This window comes from Lepidochelys olivacea, assembly GCF_965140295.1.
Source record: "Lepidochelys olivacea isolate rLepOli2 genome assembly, chromosome: 14".
Lineage (NCBI taxonomy): Eukaryota > Metazoa > Chordata > Testudines > Cheloniidae > Lepidochelys > Lepidochelys olivacea.
The window spans coordinates 10,819,816-10,846,129 of NC_140424.1; the positions used below are offsets into that span (position 1 = coordinate 10,819,816).

General features: G+C 41.3%; 1 protein-coding gene across 2 annotated transcripts in view; it reads right to left on the reverse strand.

Moving 5' to 3' along the window:
• Positions 1 to 5,126: 5,126 nt before the first annotated feature.
• HLF (HLF transcription factor, PAR bZIP family member) overlaps positions 5,127 to 26,314 on the reverse strand; it is a 44,508-nt gene continuing 23,320 nt past the window's right edge. The window contains exons 3-4 of one of the 2 annotated variants that reach the window (XM_084647570.1): positions 13,851 to 14,071; positions 5,127 to 9,341 (exon numbers count right to left, since the gene is read on the reverse strand). In XM_084647570.1, coding sequence (XP_084503696.1) covers positions 9,123 to 9,341; positions 13,851 to 14,071 — 440 coding nt within the window. In that variant the 3' untranslated portion in view covers positions 5,127 to 9,122. The remainder of the gene's footprint in view (positions 9,342 to 13,850; positions 14,072 to 26,314) is intronic. The other variant, XM_084647571.1, reaches the window with a different exon arrangement.

Sequence of the window (26,314 nt, forward strand, 5' to 3'; positions counted from 1 at the left end):
TAACTAGTGCAAATGGTGGAGTTCAGGTTCAGCCCATCTGTCTCCATGCTCTACCCACCTCCTCTGCGGATGGCACCCATTGACCCATGCAATTCTAGATCCACGGTCTACATAAGCTAAGACATAAGCTATTTCTTACTTCCCTGTGCTGGCATGTAGTCCACTGTCCAAGTCACGATCTAGCCCTATGTCACCATTTTAAAAGTCTGTGCTTCCAAATGAATTTTTAATCCCTTTCCACTTTCATTTTAAATCAACCCCTCTTTGATTTTATTTGCAGCTGCAGTGGCTCAAGAATTATAGCTTTTCTCGTCCTTGATCACTGCTCCATTTAGCTGGAAATGAGGTAGCAGCGTCTGTTGTTGATATAATGTTGCTGGGATTTTTTTTTTTTTGCATGCAGGAAAGAGATGTCTTAATGCCCATTAGATGAAACCTGTAAAAACATTTGATGCTGTAAGGCACCAACCATACTGTATCTCTCAGTTAATCAGCAAGGAGGCAGGCTGCAAAGGGATGACTTTCTCTAGCTTGCAGGCAGAAGAGGAACAGTAACAGTTATGGGCTAGAAAAGAACACCCCCGTTGCAGAAGCGTAGACAGGTGCTGTACATTCAGAATTAGTTGCACATCAAAAGCGAAGGGCTAACTGTTTTAGGCGTGGTGGAAACCTCTCTTGGACTTAATCTAGTACGAAGCATTTACCTTTTCCGTAGTGCTTCTGTGATGACAGTATTTTGACTGCCAATTGATTTCCTATCATGCACAGACAGTCGATTTGATACCCAGGGAACCCAATGCTAATTTCACAAAGAATGAGTAATCTACATTGAAACTACAAAGTCTAAACAGGCTTTCAGTTTGCAACCAGAAAGGGAGGTCCCTTCTGCAAATCAAATGGCCCATGCTGTCACAATTAGCCTCACCCAGTGCACACTAGATGCAAAGTTCCCTCTTAAATGACAAAGCTCAAACAAATTAAGACACATGTTGACTTAAATTGCCATATATTCTCTAAAGCTACAGCTACAGTGGTATATTGGAAGCATGGTAAATTGTTAAGCTAGTATATCTATCTGCTCAAGGACATTATTTGAGCAAGCAAGAGTGTGAACAGATACATGGATGTCAAGGACATGCTGTTTTTTTTAGACAGCAAGCAAGTCTTTGAAAGGCAAAGACGTTTGAGTGGGGGGTTGGGGGAGTGAAATTACTGAATGCTAACTGTGTGTCTCTCACCAGCATAAGCTGGTCCAATAAAAGATATTCCCTTGCCCACCTTGTCTTCCTAAGTGCCTTTCGATGTTTGCTGCAGGTAAAACAGTTTTTGAAAGAAAAGACCATTTTCTAGTATGTGATGAAATTGAATGAGAGAGCCGGGCATCCAATGCTGGCTCTTCCACCCGTTGCCAATCCATTGTTCCCCAACGTTCACAGCTGGAGGCCAGGACACCTGAGTCCAGATCCAGCCCTGCCACTGACTCAGTAATGCCCTGATCCCGTGTCCAGTGGATGTCAATGGAAAAGCTTCCATTGACTTTTATAAGTGTTGGCTGAAACCTTGGATGTGTCATTTAACCACTCTGTGCCTCAGTTTTTCCATCTATAAAATGGGCATAATACCTGTCTCATTGATGTGCTGCAATTTAATAAATTAGAAGGCCCAACCCTTATTCATAAGCATAGTGCACATGTGAGGAGTCCCACTGCCCTCATTGGGACATCCTAGATGTGGCCCGTTTGCATGAGTTCGAGTTGCTGGATGCCGTTTTTATGAAGCACTTTGAGCTGCTATGATACTAGGTGCTGAATGACTGTTAGACAGGCAAAGGCCGGGCCAATCTTTAACAAAGATTATACAGTTTACAGCCATGTGTAACCCCTGGGAAAACATGCTCATTATAATTCTCAAATCCCCTGACACACCATGAAGCCTGTTCTGCCACCCAGACGCATCGCGACGAGCTGGCTGGGCTCTGAGTAGGTGCAGAATAAGGTACGGCTCAATGGGAGTTTAGGATGTTGCCTCTGACCCAGGTATAGCAGATCCTGCGGCAGTAGTTTACAGCCTGTGGTACACAGACACCTGGGGGTCCGCAGACCATGTCTAAGATTTCCAAAGGGGTCCATGCTGCCATTTGAAATTTGTTTGGGGGAGGCGGAGTTCCACAAAAAAAAAAAAAAAAAGGGTTGAAACCACCTTTTTAGGGTCGGGGCGGGGGGTGAGGGGAGGGTGGAGGAATGTCCTGGGGTGGGATGTGTAGCGGGGCCTGGGCCAGCCCCCAAGAGGGGAAGGGGCCGGAGGTCCACCCAGCCCTTCTCTGCTCCCAGCTCGGCTCCAACCAGGCTTGGGCTCCCCCCGCCCCGCACTGGTCCCATTCCCTGCTCCTGGCGGTGGCTCAGGCCCCATCCCCGCTTTCAGCCTCCGCCAGCATGGACACAGTCTATTACTGGTGGGGGGGTGGGGGTTAATGAGAGGAAAAGTTTGGGGACCGTTGTTATAGGGCAAGGTGACCTAATCCTCGTATGACCCCAAACTGAATGGCTCCACCATCCTGATCACGTGAGACTCCTGGCTCGCCCCCTGTGGTAGGCAGGCGAAATCGGAACAGTAACATGGTTCTAAAGCTAGGGATGACATTGGGGTTGTTCATGTTTTAGTGGCGACGCAGCAAACCAGAAGCAGTTTCTATTAGTGGCTCTGTCATCCATGGTATGGCTAGCAGTGAGCAGTAGATGATGTAAACTCAGACAGATACCCTGGCATTTAAGGTTATGTCATACACCACTTCTGCGTCATAATAATGCAAGAGTGTTTCCACACCCTAAATCAGTGGCTTTGATTTCCCCTGTTATATAACTCCACATGCCTGATAAAAATAATCTTTTTAGCTGTCCAGAAGAAGTGTCTCACTTTATATCAATAATGCTTTATGTCTCCGTATTACTGTTACTTATAGTGTGGTAAGACCCAGAGGTCTAAGACAGGTCTCGGCTGCACGGAGCTCGGCCCTGTACAAATGTGTAGTAGCTGACGGTCCCTGCCCCAATGAGCACACTTTTAAAAATTATTTAGGAATATTATTAGTCTTTTGCGTGCCAATCTCAATAAGATTCTATGGCCTACTCTGTCCTCTCCAAATCTAGCCTAGCTATACATTTGTGGTGTGGGGGGAGGGGAAACCAAATTCACTCTCATTGACTTAAGAGTGAATTGCAAAACACATGAGAGTAGTCAGTACACTGTATGCCTGAGGTACAGCTGGCTGGAAACAGATTTGCTGCAAATTTTCAAGCTTTCACAAATTGCTCTTGGTCTGCATGGGGCTGAAACTGAGACCTTTTGACATTTTTCATGGCGAAGCAAGAGACAGAAACCTTGTACCCAAGCGTTTCCTGGTTAGGCTACTCACTTGGAATGCGGGCGACCAGGTTCAATTTGCTGCTGTGCGTCAAGCAGGTCCCAGGTGAGTGCTGTAATCACCAGGCTATTAGCTATTCCACTTGCTCGCTTTCTTCCCTCTCCTTCCCCCACCCCAGATTCCATCCTGGACCTCAGAAACCTTCCCAAACAAAAGGTTTGTTGCACATGATGTGTTTCCATAAACATTTTTGGTTGCAACTAATTGGCACGGTTGGTCGAACAATTACCCACTTGCTCTAGTGCTGGGCTTGCTCAGGAAACGTAGCTGTAGCTTATCACACGCCAATGGTCTCACGTCACCACCATGCAACTGTGGACTCAAAGGTTATGAGGTAAGGGTTTTTCCCCTCCCCCAAAAAAGTGACTGATGACTTAGGGGCACAATTTTCAAACCACACTGCCTGCTGAAAATCAAGCCCTTTTACAGTTGCCAATTTGGAACCCCAAATCCTTAATATCATTTCAAAATATTGGGTGATAATCTTTTCTTCCTGTGCATTTGCACAGACTTGAAGGGCCTCGTGGTATCTTCACCTGTAATTTTACCCCAGCATGATGCTGCCGGTGTCAGTGGAGATACTCAGCATTTACACCAGCATGACAGCAGAATGTACAGCAGGGTGAAAGCAATGCATTTAAACTAGTCTGAAAACCAGTGCAGGTCCCATGTATCTACTGCCAGCTAAAGCGAACCAGCGCTGATGTGACTATGCCATGTTGCCAATAGACAGTAGGTTGCATATCAAGCCCTCTCTTTTGTAAAGGATCAGCACAGGGGTGTGTTAAGTTCTGACCCTAAACCTCGTGTCTGTTGCTCAATCCGTAAGTTACTGGTCATCTGAGAAGCTGTCTCCTTAGGCCCCTAGGCCTGCAAGTCTGGGTAATTTGGTCACTATTGTAAGAAAGAGCAGAGATACTAAGGTAAGAAAGGTTTCAGAGTAGCTGCCATCTTAGTCTGTATCCGCAAAAAGAAAAGGAGGACTTGTGGCACCTTAGAGAGTAACCAATTTATTTGCGTATAAGCTTTCGTGAGCTACAGCTCACTTCTTCCCACTTTATGCATCCGATGAAGTGAGCTGTAGCTCACGAAAGCTTATGCTCAAGTAAATTGGTTAGTCTCTAAGGTGCCACAAGTCCTCCTTTTCTTTTTAAGGTAAGGAAGAAAACTAGGTTCCCTTAGCTTTTTCTCAGTCTGTCATGGCAAGCGGGACATTTTTTTTATTTGTTGGTTGTAGTCCTACTAGAACAGTGGAAAGTATAAACAATTTGCAGTCTACCATGGCTGCTTATTTTTCCCCCGGGGGCAGCAGGAAGCGGGTGTTAGGAGCCCTACTGAGGAACACAAAGAGCTTAGGATGTGTATCTACTTCTTTAAAGCGCTCAAGAACTGATAGCTTTATTTAAGTAACTTTCAGTCCCCTGTAAAAATTGGGTGTTTAGAAAGTAGCTTCATGAGCAAAGGTAGTCTGGCATTACATCGCTGCAGTGACAAGTGTTTTATGGACAGGGGGCGTATTTTCACATGTGATTTAATTGGGGTATGGACCTGAGACTAACTGAAGAGGGACCTTAAAAGATGTGCCATATTATGGGTTGTTTCTCCAGGACCAATGATAACTAATAATAGACCTTCAAGTGTATGGGCTGAAAAAAGACCATCCCACTCTCTGACACACTAAAGCAAATATACAGCTGAGAGCAGAAAAATTTAAAAGTTTATTAAACATTAAGAACAACAGACAAAAAAATTTGGGCTGAACAGCATACAGGATGCAATCCAATGCATGACATACATTTAATTTGATCTTATATGTTAAACTTGTATTTAAACAGATGCTGTCTTGTGGTGTTGCCCAAAATACAATGGTTGATCACCTGTAATTTTTAAATATTTTTTTCCAAGTTTTAAAAAACAAAAAATAAACCACCCTTCTCTCGCCAATAAACCACACACAGAAATCATTTTTAGAGTGACATTAATGACTGACAAACCCACAAAGGCAAAATGATCATTCAATCCTCATCCCATTTTGCAGAGGCTTCGATCCAGTGTCTGTGATGTTATGTAGCATATTGACACTGCAATAGATAGGCACAGCAGAATGAGTTAAGTGTGAAATGTGAATGTTTTCCTTTAGCTCTGAATTCCTTGCTTTTGTGGATTTAAGTCAGCACTTTCATTCCATGATGCTGGTTATTTTAGTGCCAACAGCATCAGAAGACCCCCCTAATTCCTAAGGCAATAAAACCTATATGACTAGAATTGAAATTGAAAATGATTTATTTTTTGAACAGTGGGTTTTTTTAAAAAAAAGTTGAAATAATTGATTTAAGGGCTAGCATAATGCAAACATTTCGCCAATGCTTATTGTTTACTTATTAGATTTCAGTGGATTATCGTGCAAATACATTGTCAGATCCTTTTTAAATGCCATATAATTTGACAGACCTAAGAACTCCTTTAGAGACAATAAGGCCCATCAGAATCTTGAGTATCCCTGATACAGTGCCCTTATAAGTTGAATACAAGGTAAAAAAAATGTTTTAAAAATTGTTATTCTTTTGGGGAAGTGTCCTAGGCTGAGAATTTATATTTCAAGGTTTATCCCAGATGTTTTTTTTTTTCTTAAACAGTGAGGTACCCAAATCCCGCTGTAAGAGAGTGGAGTCCCTGACGCCTTTAGGTGCCTCAGACAATCCTAGCCTAAATGCCCTAGTTATAAACCCCTAAAAATGATGGTGTCAATGGTGGTTTTTATGGGAATGTTGACACAACTCTAGATAGCAGCGCTCCTGGGCGTTACTTTATTATTATTATTAGCTACTGGACTTCCACAGCCCTTCTTGATTATTCTGAGTCTCTCCAAGTCAAACAACATGGTTTCGTTTTGTTGTGCAGGATGCATTTGTCAAATGTTCATACCATGAAAACAGTATGCATGACCTATAGATATAAGGCACCTGAACAGACTCAGAAATGTTTGTGATGGTGGATGAGGTAGCTGCGAGAAACCTCTGCTGGCACACGGTGGAAAGCCTACCTTGTTCCTCCTCCCCAACCCACCCCCAATAAATAAGTCTGAGACAGCCACCCTACAAAGACAAGTATGTCTACCCACCCCTTTGCCCCACTAAAAAAATGACAAAAGTGCTCATTTATAAAGTTTCTCAGCTGCCTGTGTATGTTTGGATGAACGATTGTGACAACAATGCAAACTACCAATAATTCCTAGCTGATTTCACAACCACCATTTCTGTTCTTTCAGACTTCAGTTGCAGTATGTCACAAAAGATGGCATGCCAGCAGTGTTGCAAATTTGCCACTTTGCTGCTGTGTGCCCACGTTACTGGCATCTTCTAGAACTCTGCCACGACCAAAAAGCTTTTTTTTTTTTTTTTTTTTTTAAATCAGTTTGTTTTCTGGTCAGTGGCTATATTAACTTGTATCCAACACTTTCAGGCCAAATACATATTCCTCACAGCCCATCTGATTTAGACTGGCCAATAATTGACTTTCTATGCTCTGACCCTTCCTGAAGCTCACAGACATGCAATCCACAGAATTAATGATTCACAGGAAACTACTGAGTATTAAGGGACCCTGTGGATTTTGAGGGGAAAAAAATTGAAAAATCTCATTGATGAAAAGATGTGTTTGATGTAGAATAAATGTGTAGTCCTTTGTAACAACTTCCTTAAGCAAAAATATGATTTACTGGAATGAATAACCTTTTTATTTAAAATAAAAACAAAAAAAAAAGTGACAAAACCCTAGAAAACTGTGAGAGCCAGATATGGAGCACCGTATTTTACTCACATGTAAATAAATGTATGCAATACATATACGTGTATAAATGGCCAAGGCTATTTATTAAGAATTTCAGATGGAAACAAATTCTAGCAGCAGCGGATTTGAAATGAGCGTGAGATTTTTTTTGTAGTCTACATTATTTTTCTGCCTCTACAAAATATTGCATTGTCTAATACATATTTGACTAAACTCCATGTTGTGCTTTGTCTGTGTCAAACAGATTCTTTATATGTTTCTGGTGGAAAATTATAAAGCCTCTTAATATTTTAGTAATATGAAGCACCCTGTCAAGCCACATTACCTTCAGAAAATTTTAATTTAAAGCACAACACGTTGATGTGTCCGTGGTAGGTTTAAAATATTAAAGATCTCAAAAAACCTAAAGCACTTCCTCTCTGTACAATATTGGTGAATATATATCTTTGCTATATATTTTAAACATGGAATAACTTTTTCTTTTTCTTTGCTATATATAATATGTCTTTCAAAATACACTGTCAGTATTTGTGTTTGAAAAATACTGTACAAAACACCCCATACTATAATTATTCTGTATAAACTTTATACATTTTATAATATCTATTCTTTTGGTCTATAGTAAACATATAAATTGATTGGATTAACCACAGTATATGACAACACCATTGCCTTCTGAAATTCACCAGTGTTTCTTACATTTGTTTTCAGAAGTCCACTTTGTAACAGAACATATGTTCAAAAGCAGATTGAGAGAAAACAGAATAAAGTTCAGATCAGTTCAAGACATGCTTAAAATAACATCACTAGGAAAAGTGGGATTTGCAAAACAGTGACTCTTCTAACTGAATAAAATTATTTTAAAACAGCAAGATATAATCCTCAGAAAATATATTACAAAAAGTGGAAAAATGAATAGTTAATTAAATCACAAAATGGGACGCCGAGCAATGCAAAATTAAATGAAAACTAAAACAAAAACTCCTCTAATTTCAACATCAAATCTGATACTTTTAAATTTTGTTCTTGTATCAACTAATTGTCCTCTCTCTTTCATACACACATTCTGTTCCAGGGATGCTTTCAGCATGCTTATATCAATAGGTCTTTTATTTCTGAGACATTATTAGGTAGGGAAGTCATCCTACGTCCACTAGGAACACCCAGGCAGCATGCGCTAGTGTACAATAGGATTATTGATTTAGGTACAGACAGTGCAAAATACACACTCTGTATTCTATTAATAGTACTCCTATCTATCTGGCGTTTGTGGAAATAAAAGGAAACTTAGTAGATATAGGTAAGTCATATTGGGATCTATACCGAGCAGAGCTAACTCAGTCTAACAGCACTTTAAATCTGAAGACAGCAATCACCAAAACTTAAAATACAACAAAAGCAATCTATAAATTAATATTTCTGTAGTGTTGTACTGAATTATTGTTTGTGCACTTCATTAGCATGTTAACTTTTCAGATTAGACAAAATTAAACAATAGCTCGTTACTCTTGAAAACTGAGATCTACCTTTTTTTATTGTTATGGTTTATTTTTACTGGGATCTTTGCAAGTAAATGGTGAGGATGAAACTGTTTAGAACATAAAAATCCTAATCAGAAGCAGCATTGACAAAAAAAAAAAAATGTAAAAGCTTACTATGGCAGTTCTTAATAGTCCAGGTAAAAATGTGTCACCCTTTGAAGAGGGTTTCATTAAAAAGAGAAGTGCTGAGCTGTGCACACACATGCATACACAAATGAAAAATAATGTAAGTCAGTTTTGTTTCTGCTTCTGGTAAAGTGCTGATGACAGACAGGTTGGTTTGGGTGTGGTACTATCAAAAAGGAAACACATTGTCCAGCTATTAAAATGCCAACCCACAACAAAAAAGAAGGGGGGGGGGGAATAGCCATTTACAGGGGCCCATGCCGAGCTTCATACTTCGCCAGCACGTTCTTGCATTTGCCCAGCTCTTTCCGTAAGTCAGCCACCTCTTGGCGGAGGGCTGAGTTCTCTTTCTCCAGGAAAGAGGCGCGGATGGCAATCTGGTTTTCCTTCAGCCTCCGGGCGTCTCTCGATCGCTTGGCAGCCATATTGTTCTTTCTACGTCTTGCCCAGTATTTGTCATCCTGCTCATTAAGTACATAAAGAAAGAGACAAGATATTAGATTTCAGTAAACTAAGAACTCCTTAAGGCACAAGGTTTCACTGTTAACCACACTGCAGTCTCTCAGCTCTGAAGTGACTTTAACTTTGATATTTCACTGGCCGTTGCTGCTTTCATTTGCACATCCCACTGAACGGTGGCAATATCAGTAATTCTTGGGGCAAATACTAAATCTATGTGTAATAGTCTCTCAAATGGTCATACATGCCTGACTATTTAGCTAAGTGTCTGCACGAAGCTCACCATCATGGTATCTTGGTTCTGAAGACGTCCAAAGAATAATTAACAAGCAGCTGGAGCCTCGCTGGCAGCAGGATACCACTCATCCTGATTACCCCAGTGAGGAGCACAAACAATCTGAAATGGGGATGGTGTATAGGAGTCATTGTCAAGTCAAGGGATTAAGGGTCCCAACTCACTTCCACTGAAGCAACTGGGGATTCCACTGGAGCTGAAACAGACCCCCTAAGGGACAAAACCTGATCCAATGAATGCAAAGACCAAATCTCCATTGACTTCAATGGAGGAAGATCAGGTCCTAAAGCATATATAAATGTGTGAAGCACATGTCCTGGCCTGGAATTCCCCATCATGGCTGGGCGTGCTCTCCCCTGTGCTGATTGGCTGCCTGAGCCACAGTCTCTTCTACTCAGCCTCACTTCACTTGCTCTCCACCCTTCCCTCCCTACCCCTATCCACCTTGCCACTTCTCCCTTCCTTTGCCTTTTGTTTAGCTTATTACCCCCCTCCTTTAAAAAAAAAAAAGAAGTCCTGGAAACTTGGCACTCACATGCGGTTTGCCATCAAATTGTTTGCTCTGCTGGTATGATGCATCTCCTTCCCCTACCATTTGTCTACCTTGTCTATTCAGACTGTAAGCTCTATAGGGCAGTGACTATCTTTTACTCTGTATATACAGTGCCGAGCACAATGAGGCCCGGTTATCCGTCACTGGCTTCTAAGGCACAATTAAAATACAAGTAATAATAATAGGCCCCTGGAACGGATATCCTTGGAGAGGCCACTGTGCTGGGTTTGAGACGGGGCGGGAAGGGTGGGGGGGGGGAAATAGGGGTGGACTGCTTTTGCCTCACAGCTCAACATACGTTTTCAGTCAAGTGCCTATGCGGCGTGCTCACTGAGGTTTGTCCCAAAGTGCCTCAGTATGTTTCCTAGGTTAAGATGTACGAAAAGTATTAGTCATAAAACTCGTGTTGCCTTCTGGAGTTCAGCCTTGTTGGGCACCAAAGGAGACAAATGACCCATTCATTGTATCTGATTTTGCCCCTCACTTAAGAATTAAACAGACTTCAGTGAAATAAGCATTCGGTAGTTTCAGTGTTACTTTGATCTTCCCAAATTGGAAGCACACCTCTGGGTGACTGGCCACATGCTGACAGGGTCGTGCACGTTCCAAAAAGTGAACTTCATCCATCTGCAGCACAAGGCCTGTACACTAATTAAGCCCCACTCAGAATACGTCCTGGCACGAACAGTTTAGGTCAAAATTCTCCCTCAGATTCATACAGCCCATCTCAGCTCCCATGTTCTGCCTCCCTTCTAAGGGTGGATTTCCCATTGCACACAAATTGGGAGCAGAATAGTGTATCAGTTCTGAGATTTACACAGAGAGGAGAATTCTGTCCTTAGGCTGCATTGAACTTTTCAGGTACCCCTTATGAAACATTTTCTCCCAAATGCCAATGGTTGGAAACAGAGAAGGCAAATATTTTAAACACTGCAACTGCCCTCAGCCATCAGTCAGCACACTAGGCCCGCTGTACTGCTGTTCTGTGCCTTGCATCACATTTACAATAGAGCAAAGCAAGAGGTAAACACTTCCCATTTTGCTTTGGTAACATTTTCTATCCCCATTACATTCAATTTGCACTGGTGCAAGTGACTATACCCAGTGCAGGGCAAGGGTGAGGTGGGCCCAGTGTATCAAAATCTCCGTTCACTTGTTCTTAGATGGGACCCCCAAAAAGCCCCTTAAAAAAAAAGCAAAAAGCCATGACCCTAAATCTTGGTTTACAACTTCCCATCTCATTCCTCTCCACAAAAAATCAGCTTTAAGCAATTTATTATTGTGCCATCTAGACCTCATGCATCTTTATTTTAACAAACTGCAATGGCAAATCCCTTAATCCAGCCTGAGAGAGACCAGACTGGCATTTCAGAATCACATGCAATCCAGAGACAGTTGATTGGACAAATCTGTTTACCCTTCCCTTCCCATCCCAACAGCCAATCCTCACACCAGGACAGAGAGTGCTTGGGTCAAGCACTCAGTTAACAGCCAAGGGCAACCAAATGTGATTATCTTAGACGGGAACCAGGACCCTGAGTCCCCATTCAATCACACACTGAAAACACAAAGCCTCCATGCATGAAGGATACTACGTTTTCAGTTGTTGATATGAAATACTCCAAGAGCATCCTGGCTGACAATTTTCTTTTCTTCCTCCATATACTGTAAATATAACCTAGCATATAACGATTCTTTGGAGAGAACACAATAATGATTGACACTCTGGGTCAAATTCCCACTTTCCTTACACCTGGTAACCCTTCTGATTTTGAGCACCTTTTACCTCAGCCCAAACATGAGTGATCTCAGTGGAGCTTTAAGGGTGTCACCACAAGCAGAATCTGGCGGAGTAATCATACGCTATCAGTACATATGTACAAAGGAAGGCTGGGGATAATATGGAGAAAGACAGTAACAAATCATTTGGTTACCACTTGACATGTGATTTATTTATTTTTTTACCCTTTAACTATGATAACGCCTGCTCCTGACAACACTTTCCTGAGGGATAAAAATAGCAAATGTTGACAGACTTGTTCTCCACTGCCATCAGCCTACTGTAAACACATACCAGTTCTCTCTCTACATGATCCAAAGCCCACTGCAATCATTGGAAAGATTCCCATTAACGTCAGTTGGCTAAGGATCTGTCTCTTGGGAAACAGCGGCAGATCAATGCCATGCAATACTACACGGCGCTATGTCCTTACAGAAGCTGCATTATACAAATAGCGTTTTCCATTATTTAAAAGACAGTGTGCCCAGGTCTTCAGTAAAGCATGTCACCTGATCATGCTACTGGGGTCCCTTCTTTCTGGTAATGTGTTTGTGGCTCAGAGATGGGAGGAAGGAGGTGGTGTATGTTTTTTCCCCAAAGTTATCTTTCTCTACATAGAACTACATTTAAAATTCACACTTTTGAAACACTGACAATACGGTTCGTTAATGTGATTATCCTCACCACAGATACTCAATCAGGTTGCATTGCACCATTCCAATCACACACACGAGACCGTTTTCTGTTTTTAAGAGAACTGTTGTCAAGTCCTTTTTAAAGTTAGTTTTTAATTTGCTCTGTGATAGTCTGAAACGCTTGAAAACGCTTTTTTCCCTGCTGATTTTGGCCTGTGACTTGTGGCAACGTTCACAAAAAAGAGATGAAATTATCACGCCTTGTCTGTGTGCTAGTGTCTTCATCACACAGGCAATAAGTACACAAATACTATGTTAGTGTAGGTCCTACCTAAATAGCCAATTCTAAATAAAAAACCTCAAGCCCCTGAAGAGTATTATATATTGTAAACTATACATTTAAGTGTGTGTGTGTGTGTATAAAAATCTATATAGCAGCAACAGTGTCCTTAGGCACATTACAGACAACTTCAAGGAGGTCAAATTATGGGCCTGAACTATTTGATTTAGAATCACTGTACTACATTTTACTAGACTTAGTTTAGCCCCTTCCGCCTACATTTGTTTGTCCTTTGACTGTCGTAGACAGAATTAAGGTAGCCTCAAGACTGGTGCACAGCAGAGAGAGCTTCACTCATCATTTATCAGCCACAGCTGCTCAGTATTGATTCATTTTGGGTGAATTTCATCCAGGGGCAGGTAGCTTTATGCCTCACTTAAGGCATTAATGGGGAATATGTTGTGCCTCTGTCTTGGGATCAATTCCCCCTTATGGGAATAAAGAATAAAGGAGATCCCAACTGAGATCAGGGACCTCACTGGACTAGACACTGTACAGACTTATAGTAAGAGATGGTTTGTGCCTCAGAGCGTTTACAATCTCAGTAGACAAGACAGACAGATGGAGGGAGAAAGGAAATATCATTAGCTCATTTTATACATGGGAAAATGAGGCTTGGAGAGTGAAAGTGACTTGTCCAAGGCCACATAGGAAGTTTCTGGCAGATCTGCGGAAAGGTATCCTGATCTCCTAAATTTCAGCCTGGGGCCATAACCATAAAGACATCCTTCCCCTCAGACCTGATCGGATCCCAATCTCACACCAATTTTTTCATTTGCATATTTCCACTGGCTTCAGAGGAGTCATTCCTGATTTACGTCAGTGTATGAGAATAGATTTAGACTCCAAATCTTGAGAAAATAGCTTCTACATTTTGTTCCCTAACCGCCTGGTCACCAGTTCCAATTTACCTTCAGATCTTCCGGAATGAAGACTTTACGGGCTTTCTTAATCATCGGCTGTGGTTTGAGCTCTTCCTCAGAGAACTTGCGTTTACGAGGGTCGAACATCTCCTGGCCAGGAATGCTGGAGAGAGCAAGATCTGCAGGGTCAGGTTCATAACCCACGGGAACTTGGATTGTCTCAGGGTCAATGGGACTTGGAGTGTTACGATTTGTTGGCAAGATCTGACCTATAGCAATAGAAGACGGGTTCAAGATGTGTTATAAAATAAAAAGCAAATAGGCTCTTTGCATTTGGATTTTAGAGGGTCTCAAAATACATTACAAGCAATAATTCATTAAGCATCCAAACACACCTGAGAGGAACTCTGTCTATTAAGCATAAGAATATCCATTTTATATAGTGTTTATTGACACAGAGAGGCATCTCAAGTTGGGGACATAAAATGTCTGGACATTGAACATGTTGGCCTATATTACTTAGCCAAGGTCATAGAATTAGGAATAGATCCATAGGCTCTGACTCCCAGTCCCGTGCTCTATGCACTTGACTAAACAGTCTTCCCCTCTCGTCTCATAAACACATTTGTTTACGTGGAATCAAATCAGCATATCATGTTTCCAGCAGCACATACAATGGCTGGTGTAAAAGCTATTGAGCTTTGTTAAAATATCTCATCCATGAGTGTGCAATATGGCTGTACAATTCTACTTCCACCATGAAATTCTATTAGTGATATTCTGAAAGGCACTGCAAGTAACTAGAACTATGGTGACCACTTAAAAATAACCTGCAAAGGGGAAAGAACATGGGTGAATGCCTTTTTACTGTTTTATAATGTATGAAAAGTGCCTGTTCCCAAAAGAGGTGTTAACTTCTTGTTTTTATCTTAGTAATAGTGACTCTCATCTTCCCTTTTTTTGATGGCTTCTGTGAGAACCAGATAACTGCTTCTTTGCAGAGGTGGGGGGAATGCCTGAATCTTTAACAGAAAGAGGGTTTTCCTTCCAAGTGTTTTTATGGCGTTTAATAGATATAAAAAACATAGAGTTTTAAACAATCTGACTGAAAAACCTTTTCCCATTTCCACTGCTCAGGTTTCATTCTCTTCAGTCCTATTTACATTAGGGAAATTTGCAGCAGTGTAGCCTCACCCATGGAACTATACAGGTGTAAACTGCTAATGTGATGCATTTTCATAGAATTATAGGACTGGAAGGGACCTTGAGACTCGTGGCAGGACTACGTATTATCTAGACCATACCTGACAGCTGTTTGTCTAACCTGTTCTTAAAAATCTACAGTGATGGAGATTCCACAACCTCCCTAGGCAATTTATTCCAGTGCTTAACTACCCTGACAGTTAGGAATTTTTTCCTAATGTCCAATCTAAACCGCCCTTGCTGCAATTTAAGCCCATTGCTTCTTGTCCTACCCTCACAGGTTAACGAGAACAATTTTTCTACCTTCTCCTTGTAACAACCTTTTATGTACTTGAAAGCTGTTATATCCCCTCTCAGTTTTCTCTTCTCCAGATTAAACAAACACAGTTTTTTAATCTTCCCTTATAGGTCATGTTTCCTAGACCTTTAATCATTTTTGTTGCTCTTCTCTGGACTTTCTCCAATTTGTCCACATCTTTTACTAATATGAAAACTATTACACATGCAAAAAGAAATGTTATGGACTTCTGTTCATCCTGGGCCAATCTTGCAGTCACCATCTGGGCAGTATTCCTGTTGAAATCTATTTTAGTAACATAAGCCAATGTTTCCAAAAATATTTAGGTGCTTAAGGGTAAGATTTTTCACAAGCATCTCAGTGACTTAGGAATGCAAGTCATATTGACTTCAGGCTTAGAGGCCTAACTTGAGGGGCGTCTATTTTTGAAAATGTTGGCCAGCATTATTACACTTACTATGTCAGTGAGGTCATTACGACTTTAGAGATAGATGGCTTTCATAATAACTTTACTAACATACTGTTACTTTTCATAACATCTTCATATTTCTATCCACAACTGTAATATTTACTGTGCAAATTAAATACCTAAAATCATCACTGTATTAAAGGTCGTTTGTAACAGCAACTCAAGGGAATTATCTGCAGCATCATTTTTTATTATTCTATATAAAGAACAACAACATTGCGGGAAAACTGCATTAGACAAGGTTTTGGTCTCAGAAATCATGGTTTCAGTAACAGCCATTTTAAAATAGCACCAATAACATCAGATTCTAGGAAAGGCTGGGACGAACACAGGAGAAGAAAAAGGTGGATCAAAGTAATTTTTCCCCCAGAAAAAGAAAGCGGAGACAATTCAGTTACTCGTGTTGTACCAACAATGGAGTGTTTCTTTCTCTCTCTCTAAGGATGTGGCACTCTGCTGCCAAGATCCCATTGTTAAAAATTGGACATTTCCTGTTGTGGTTCATTAACAAAACCAGAAAAAAAAATTATCCTAGCACATAATCACATGGGGACAGCAACCCCGCTGACAAATCTACCGGTAATAACTGTAGCTACAGTGTGAAAATCATGAAAGGGTGCCCAGAGCATGCATGCTGCTATGGAGAAGTTACCTATTCTGTATCGAAGCAAAGTAGTTGACTTTCCACTGTGACACATGATTAGTAGATCTCTTTATCCTTTACGTAGCAATGAAAACTCAAGTCAGATGTATTTTACCAAGTGAAGCGAAAGGAAGTTGAAAGCTTAATGGAAGAAACATGGCACACTAGTTTTTTGTCTGCTTGAAAGAATTTCATGAAAAAAGATGGTCCGTTCCCCTGGATACACAGGACGTAGTTTGAAACAGCTTTGATTAAATCATTTTTGCCTAACACATTTTATGTCTTTTTTTAAAGTGTGTGTGTGGGGGGGGGGGGAATCCAGCTTAACAACTCAATAAACCAAAGGCACTTGTTTATAGTTTTATTGTAAATGGATGGCTAATCTCATTTCAGATATACGGGTTGGGGGCAGAAACAGGCCTATTTAAATGATTAAATGCAGGCACCTTCCTTTGATGTTAGTACATTTGTGTCTGTCAGAACAGAGCAGCCAGATATAGATCTTGCAAATTTTATATTAAGGGTAGAAACGAACCAAAACCATAGCTGTGAATATTTTTACATATTTATTTTTGGTGGGGAAGAGGGGTGTTCAAAGAACAGAGTGGATTTTGAAAATGGCCTCTCGCTTTCTAATGGATCTGAACCAAAAACCTGGTTCTAAATAATTCTGAACTCTGAAATGATCAATATCTGGATTAAAGATTGATATCTATCTATGGTGCTTGTATGGATTCCATTACCATAGCATCTAAGCATCTCCCAGTCTTAAACTCACAGCACTCCAATGCTATTTGTCCCCATTTTACACATATGGAACGGAGGCACAGAGATTAAATTACCTGACCAAGGTCACACAGGAATCTGTGGCAAAGCAGAGACCTGAAGCTGGATATCCAGAGTCCCAGGTTAGCATCTGAATCACTGGACCTTCCTTAAACAAATCCCTCAGATACAAAATGTGTTTTTCTATGTTTATAATGCATATATTTTGAAATAACACACAATTCTAGCAGAGATTTGTGTAAATAAAAAAATTAAATTCTTTAGGAGTTATTGTGACACACAAGTAATTGTTCCCATCAAAATTGTTTTTCAGCATAAATTTGCGGTTTTGACAACATGAAATATTTTGCAAAAAAATGTCTGGGTTTCCCAGAAAAATTAGCTTTTTCATCAAAATATTGTGACCAAAAAGTTTGGTTTTCATTCAACGTTTTCAGGTGAAAACTTCATGGGATAAAAAACTTTTGGACCAGCTTGAGTTAAGCTACTTCCTCTCTACCTACACACAAAGACACACACACAATCACTTAAATTGATCCATAGGATCCAAACACCAAGGCCCTGATCCTGCAACTCCACACATGTGTTGATGCACAGCTCATTCATAAAGCTGTCAGATGCCCTGAGATGTGCATAAACCATCTAGGAGACCACGGGCCACTTGCTTTTGAGCTGTTTACCGCTACATAGGGCCCTGTTCTGCACTCCCTTACCTTTGGTGTAAATTAGTCAATGGAATTCACAGGAACGTGCAAGACGGAGGAAAATCTATTCTTCTATGTCCAATATTAGGTCACTCCTGGCGCTCTGCATCTATGTATTTATTCTATCTGCTGTTGCCAATAACATTAGCCAGAAACCTGTCTTTGTTAGTTGCCTGGCTAATGGCCACTGCATCTACGCAGTGCTGGAACTTGTTGTAACTGAACACGACCACGTGGGCTGCTTTGGATCCAGTGCAGATATTACTGTAAAATGTACAGTATATAGGCTCATATTACTTTTCTCTGTTTGTACGGCACTTGGGACTCAGCTCCTTCTGCAGAGTTCGTGCAGGGTGTTATTTTTATGCGCTAAATTCCTCCCAATCAGGGGCAGGTCAATAGAGAACAGCGATCGAAAGGTCATGTGCCTAGCAGCCGACTAATCCCCGCATCAGTGAGTGCTGCAGCTGTCACAACATCCAGTGAAAGAGTTGGTCAACCGACCAGAGAGAGGCTGTAGTGCACGAAGGAAGCCCAGGGTACCAGTTGCAAAGGCCAGGCAAATGTAAGGCATCTCATTGCTGGACATGAGGTGCCAGAGTCTTTTTTTAAGCACTCAGCACTGGCAACTGGGGCCAAATTTCCAAAAGAACACCAGCTTCCGTTTAGGCAGCTCAGTGAAGTGGCCAAGTTCTCAGACACGCCCAGCCTTTGCTGTCAGTGGGAGCTGATGGGCGGCGGCGAGGAGAGACTGAGTGTTTTGGAAAATCAAGCAGCTTCATTTAGGTGTCTTAAATGGGAGCTGATGAGCACTGAATTCTTGGAAATCCAGCCCTAAAGGACTAGGTCTATGATGGAAGGAAGCTGGGTACAGTGGTTAAAGGAAGCCCTTATGCAGCCCAAGCGATGTGCCTCAACCCAGACTTAAAAGGAAAAGAATTATGTCAACTTTCTTTGGAAAGCTTTCCCACTCGTACAGAGCCAGACTGAACGTGCTAGTGTAGACAGGTCTCTGGGTGGCTCCTTGCATTTTGCTCTCAAGCAAGTCCACACATGACGTGTACCTCTAGTGGCCACCAATCCCTTGACTTCATTAATGCTTCTGCTGTTGCTACTCCAGGCGTTAGCAATGGTAGGACATTTTTCAGGGTAGTATGCTTAGGAGCAGGTGAACAGATCAGCATTGATGAGCTGGTTGGCCCTTAGTCTCTCTGCTACGGTTGCCAATGGGAAAGCAAATGTGGTGGCAATGCGGATACTTGTACACTGAGAACTGGACTGAGGCCAGCAACTTATCTCACCTAGGTCACTAACCAGGTATTAGAAAGCAACAACTTTTGTCACTGCCACATTAATTAAGCTTCACAAACCCGTCAGAGAGGAGAGTATTTTTATACCTGCATTTTAGAGAGTGGGAAAATAAGGCCCAAAATGATCATGTGCAATGCTCATGGTCACAATGTGACTCAGTAGCAAGTGTCCTGAAACCCAGGCCCCTTGTCTAACCACTAGGAAACACTTACTACCAACATTATACACCAGAGGTACAAGTGAAAAGAACATTTTCAGAGGTGTCTTTTGTTGATGGGTTGTTTTTTTTAAATTATTTGTATTGGAGAATAGCCCCGAGGTCCCAAGCAGGACCAGGATGCTGAATTATGTTGGTACAGCTGGTCAGAAAATTTTATATCAAAAATAAATCCACTCGGTTTCCTGGAAATTCTCTCTCCCCAGCCCCATTTTTCACCCCGGTCTAAAGCTGATTGGAAAATGTATACAAATATGACAGGGAGGGGAGAGGAGAACATTGTCTTGAAATATTTGTTGTTGTTGATGATCTAGTAGTTTTTGCACATTTGTACACGGGGTTGGAAGCAATTGTTAGGAGCCCAGCAGAAACAGATTACATACTTTCAGTTAATGGACTTTCTTATGCAAACTAAAATGTACTTTGGGTTTGTCAATTATAACACAGTCTGGACTGAATGACACACTTAAACTGACACAAAATCTTCTCCCAGAGTTGCCCTAGAGAACAACACTGCAGTGTCAATAAGTTTTCCAAGTCTTTCCCTTTGGCAGCTGTCTAGCCATTGGGGGTAGTTCTCTGACCCCGAAACACAGACAGTCCCAGCCTAATCTGTGATCTACTTTTACATTAACTCTTTCATCCCATAGATAAGCACATCTGCACACAGATCTACAGCACAGCAGTCAGGACAGAGCTTGTAGACTGGCAGAATGTAGGGGGGGAGAGTGAAAGGAGCACTTAGGAGCTTGGTAATTATTTAAGGGCAATCTCCCACTAACGAATGTAACTGCTAGCTACAAACGTGATCATGTTAACAGAAACTAAACTTTATCTTCACATTTACACTATTAGCACTAATAGTGCTTACTGAAATAGTGACAATTATATGGAGAATAAGAACATAGCCTATGCTTACACTAAATAGAATAAAAATACACAGTGTACGAGACATCAACTTTTATACTTCAGGACAATATCAAACACTAGCTGCCTGGGGTTAGGAAGAAACTTCACCCTTGGGTGTGTTATTGCAAATAATTATGATTGAGATTTTATAGTTTCTTCTGGAGTATCTGATGCTAGCAACTGTCAGTGACAGGAGACCAGTGTAGCGGGCTAGGGATAGCTCAGTGGTTTGAGCATTGGCCTGCTAAACGCAGGGTTGTGAGCTCAATCCTTGAGGGGGCCATTTAGGGATCTGGGCCAAAAATTGGGGACTGGTCCTGCTTTGAGCAAGGGGTTGGACTAGATGACCTCCTGAGGTCCCTTCCAACTCTCATATTCTATGATTCTGTTTATCTGGACCATTAGCCTGATCCTGTGTGGCTGTTCCTATATTCCAGTCCTATACAAACTGGATTCTATAATATGCATTTGTGGGCTGACCAGTAAAAGTTTCTGAAGGAAGAATATCTTTGAATGACCAATGCAACCGCTCTGGCAGATTAATGGCTCCTAAAACATTATGATGAAAGTCTGGTGAGTTTTAAAAAAAACAACAACCAAAAAACCCCTTTAAGACAAAAGTGTTGCTTATAAATTGCATCTGAGTTCTAAAAGAATCACCATACAGTATGTTTCATCTCTAGGCATTGTGTGTACTCCTGCTTGGGACCTGTATGAAAATATTGTACAATAACGGATAAGCGCAAGGTTTTGGGGGGCTGAATTAAGGCTGCACAGTGTAACCTTCATTTGTGTGTTACCAATTAATAGTTGAAGTATAAGGAATAGACAAATTGAATTCTTTAAGGGTTGAGCCTCCCGAGCACTTACAGATCATGTAACTGAGGGGAGGACTGTAAATGACATGCATGATAGAATTAAAGACTATTTAAAATAAAACATAAAATAAAATATTAGTTAAAACAAACAGGCATTATGCCACACACTGCATTTGTACTCACATTCCCAGATGAAATGGTGTATTCAGAGGTGATCACTTTCTGGATGAGAAGAATGGGTATATAATCCTCTCTCTAATGGTACCTTGATGGTGAGTGACACGCTTACCTAAAATTGGCATACTACCCTTTTTATAATCACTTATAATAATACCCTTAATTACTTAAATTTACCTTTTTCCATATCTGTATTTCTGCTACCGTATTTAATCTTCTGGACCCCAAAACCCAAATATCTTTTATTGGCTATTAATATCAAACATTATTTTAATTATCATTTGCATCAATACAAATTCTGTGATTTTCCAATATTCCAAAACATCCAAAAGTTCCCCTACAATACCTGCTAACACCAGTGAAAACACAAACATCTTTAATATGTGACCCGAGATGATGCTTTGCTTCACTTCTATTAATACCTCATTCACTCATGCTAACAAACTTAGCTTTAGCTAATACAAAGCTTAAACGTTAGGCCTAAAGGCCTACTCCCTACTTGCAGTTCAGCACATTTTCAATTAGCATAAGCAAACATTACTCTATAGGCTGCAACAGGCAACTTATCTTTTGAGTGCTTGACTTTGTAACCTTAATAGTGTTGTTTTAACAGTTTGTGTGTAATAGATATACTGTGCCTATACTATACTCCACTGCTTTGCAAAAGAAAATCCCAGGCATATGCACAAGCCATCATTTCATATAGACTGTAAGCTTTTGGGGACTGAGACTAGCTAAAATTCTTGAAAATGCCAAGGTGACTTAGCAGCCTAAGCCCCACTGGCTTTCACTTAGACCAGGACTCCTAATTCGCTTTTGAAAAAGGGGATTAGGCACTTTTGAAAATCTTTCACTGTCTTTTTTATTATGTGCATATACGGTACTTGGCTGAATGAGGCCCTGTGCATTGACTGAGACCTCAATGTGTATGTTTACACTGCAAAGAAAAACCTGCAGTGCGGAGTTTCAGGGTATGTCTAAACTGCAGTTAGACACCCGTGGCTCGCCTGTGCCAGTTGATTCGAGCTCACGGGACCTGAGCTGCGGCCAGGGCTGTTTAATTGCGGTGTAGATCTTCCAGCTTGGGCTACAGCCCCAGCTCTGGGACCCTCCAACCTCGCAGGGTTCTAGAACCCGGGCTCCAGCCCGAGCCTGAACGTCTACATGGCAATTAAACAGCCCCACAGCCCAAGCCCCAGGGGCCCAGGTCAGCTGGCACAAGCCAGCCACGGGTTTTTAATTGCAGTGTAGTCATAGTGGGTCAATTGACATGGACTCAGAGATTTGGTGCCAAGAGTTTTTCTTTGCAGTACATACCCTTAGTGCTACCATAATAAATAATAATACGTTCTAAGGACCCAATCAGAAAATAAGCCAAACTTCTCTCTTCCAAAATAAGTGACTGGGAGCAAAAACGCAGCAAGATGCCTAAGCCTCGCTGTTCCATCTCGTATGTCTCCCCTGGTCTTTCACACGAACTAGCTGACTTATGCTGTGCCATCTGAAGAAATTGTGGGGTTTTCTCTGCTGTCTGGTGGACACTGCCCAGGGTTCTGCTCTTCTTTTAAAATGAGACTTAAACATTCTAACTCCCAGGTTTTTTCCCTGCTGCTTCTCTGGAGTAAAATGATTTCTCCATAGGTACCTCGGATCCACTCAGATTCTCCATGAAGCATCTGAACAGTGTTGGTCTGCTTAAGCCTCTTTGAGCCAATGACAATGCCGGCGTTCTTACTGCTTCCTTCAACTCACCCTATCATGAGCCTTGCTTGGGTTATCCTTAATCAGGAAATCTCCCACCATTGCACCACTCCACCAGGTGAAAAAGAACTACCTGTGCTCTGCCTGCACAAGTTGCTCCCTCTAGTGGAACTGCAATGGTTGAAGATTCCATAGAAAAGGCCCGTGTAGACACAGCTTGGGTGTGATCACACCTGATTTACGACTCAATAGGCCATTGAGGCTCATGGGCCAGTGCATTAAAAACAAAGCATGTGGGAGCTGATGGAATATTTAGCTGCATGCCAGATGAGCCAACAGTGATGTTCAGTGGAGGATAGGGCAGAAAGGGGGAGAGGATATATGGATGGTTTTGCATATAATTATTTCATTTTGGTTTTCATTTGACTTGGGTGTTTCCTTTTGAGTAGTGGGATGTTCTCTGACCACTTGAACGCTGTACAGTTTGTTGTTGTTGTTGCAAATACTAGTATGCTAGGCAACCTTCAAGTGCAAAAGGGGCAATTTTTCTTTCCTCCCCTTAAGGGAAAGGGCTGGGGCAGCATATGTAGTTTCACTTTGGGGCATCAGAAAGGGTAAAATCCACTCTAAGGAAGTCCTAAAGTCTGCTTTCCATTCCTTCAGAAGCTCTCTCTCCAACTTTAATCAACATAACCCACAAACAACGGACTTTACCTGATCCTTTCTCCTATGATAACAACCTCATGAGGTATACATAAGAATCCCTTAACAGGCACTATGAAATTGAAAAGATACCACCAGGACTCATGTGGCATTCATGTTACTGACAAAGTGTCCTGTGCTTAGAACCAAGAGTGCTCTGAGACTCCAGCCTCTGTTCACATTCCCCTACTGTTGTTCCTTTTATTTAGTCTCCTCATGAACACTAGTGACTGGCATTAACATCCAGGACAGGTGTCTCGCACTGAGCAACACATCTCATGCAAAGCCAGCATAAGCTGCCCCTGCCTCATGTATCTGTTCCCTAATTATGGTACCCAAGCCTATCTTGTCAACTCACTGGCTGCGTGTTCTCAAAAGTCTGCAGAGTAAGATGTCCAGTGGCATGGAAAAACCCTGCACTGTCACTATGGTAAACCCAACAAAATGAGTGCATTTTCCACCCCCTTCCCAGAGCCAGTAGTTAGTCGTAATTCTTTAAATCACTGACAGTTGCTAAGAGATGCTGTACAGGAGAGTCCTTTAGCAAGGGGGAACCACTGTAGAGAGAGTTACAGATCTCTGCAGACCTTTTCCTTCCCTTTCTGGATCTGCACATCTACCGATTAGAAACTCTTCTGGCTTTAGTTTAAGGATTGTTATTCATTAAAACATAGCGTGTTTGTTACAGTGCCAAAAACAAACAGATACTTTACACAGGATTATTTGTAAGAAATGATTATCAAATTACAAAGAGGAGTAAATAGTGGTGTTCACATATCTTCCAAATAATGAATAATTTGTGGCTCAGTAAATTTCGTTTCCTCCTATTTAAATTAAGGGCTGCTCATGCAAAGACAAAAAAAATCATATCTGTAATGGGCCAAATTCTGCCACCAATTACATCCCACGGGATACCTGGAGAAGCAGAATTTGTCCCTATATTCTTATTTTGCACTTTGTAAGCAAAGCATGAGAGAGTGTATGTATCTAGTGTCTCTCTGTCTTTGCCCACAATTTACATAAGTGCATTGATAGCACAGTAGGCTGAGAGGGGTTGAGATTAGCTAGAACAACTTATAATGATGTTTAGGGCAAATTCCAAAAGAACAGACTGTTCCAGAAAGAAATTATTCCGCACATGGCTCGCCAATTACCCATCGGATGACGCTGCTTAATGTGCACCTTGATGGTACATCAAATGCACAAGAAAATGGGCAGCCATACACAGGAAGTCTAAGCAAAAGGAACTACTGTGTCATTGAATATTGGACAAGACATTTCCTCTTTCTCCCACTGGGAGAGCCATCTAGCATCAAAAGTGTGAAGAAATACCATGTTTTGGATTAACGGCTTTCAAGAAACAGTAACAAGGGCCAGTGATTTCTGCTGCACTTAAAAATCATGTTTAGCAGAGCAACAAAAATTCTAATTAAAATTTATAATGCAGATAAAGGCACTCATGTTGAAATGTTGTGTTCGTCTCAATTTGAGGCTGTCATAAATATAAAGGGAAGGGTAATCACCTTTAAAATCCCTCCTGGCCAGAGGAAAAATCCTTTCACCTGTAAAGGGTTAAGAAGCTAAAGGTAACCTCGCTGGCACCTGACCAAAATGACCAATGAGGAGACAAGATACTTTCAAAAGCAGGGAGGAGGGAGAAAAACAAAGGGTCTGTGTCTGTCTGTATGATGCTTTTGCCGGGGACAGAACAGGAATGGAATCTTAGAATTTAGTAAGTAATCTAGCTAGGTATGTGTTAGATTATGATTTCTTTAAATGGCTGAGAAAATAGCTGTGCTGAATAGAATGAATATTCCTGTCTGTGTGTCTTTTTTTTTGTAACTTAAGGTTTTGCCTAGAGGGATTCTCTATGTTTTGAATCTAATTACCCTGTAAGGTATTTACCATCCTGATTTTACAGAGGTGATTCTTTTTTACTTCTATTAAAAGTCTTCTTGTAAGAAAACTGAATGCTTTTTCATTGTTCTAAGATCCAAGGGTTTGGGTCTGTGGTCACCTATGCAAATTGGTGAGGATTTTTACCAAACCTTCCCCAGGAAGTGGGGTGCAAGGGTTGGGAGGATTCTGGGGGAAAAAACGTTTCCAAACAACGTTTTCTCAGGAACCCAGATAAAGTTTGGCGGTGGCAGTGGAAGTCCAAGGGCAAAGGGTAAAATAGTTTGTACCTTGGGGAAGTTTTAACCTAAGCTGGTAAAAGTAAGCTTAGGAGGTTTTCATGCAGGTCCCCACATCTATACCCTAGGGTTCAGAGTGGGGAAGGAACCTTGACAGAGGCATCATTAAAAACGTAGAAAAATAGAAAAATCCACATGCTTGTGGAGTTATTTCTTGAGCAAATCCCACTATTCATGTTCATTCTTAACCTTTTCCACATTGCGACCTCATAATATACCACAAGAAAGTTGTGGGACCCTCTTTGTGTCTAACTGAAGAAAAGGAAGATAGTTCCAATTCTCTGAAACCTGTTCACGACCCCATGTTGAGAACCCATGTATTAGTACATCCATGTTATATAGCATACATTATTGAATGTTGAGATTAAGACGTCTACTC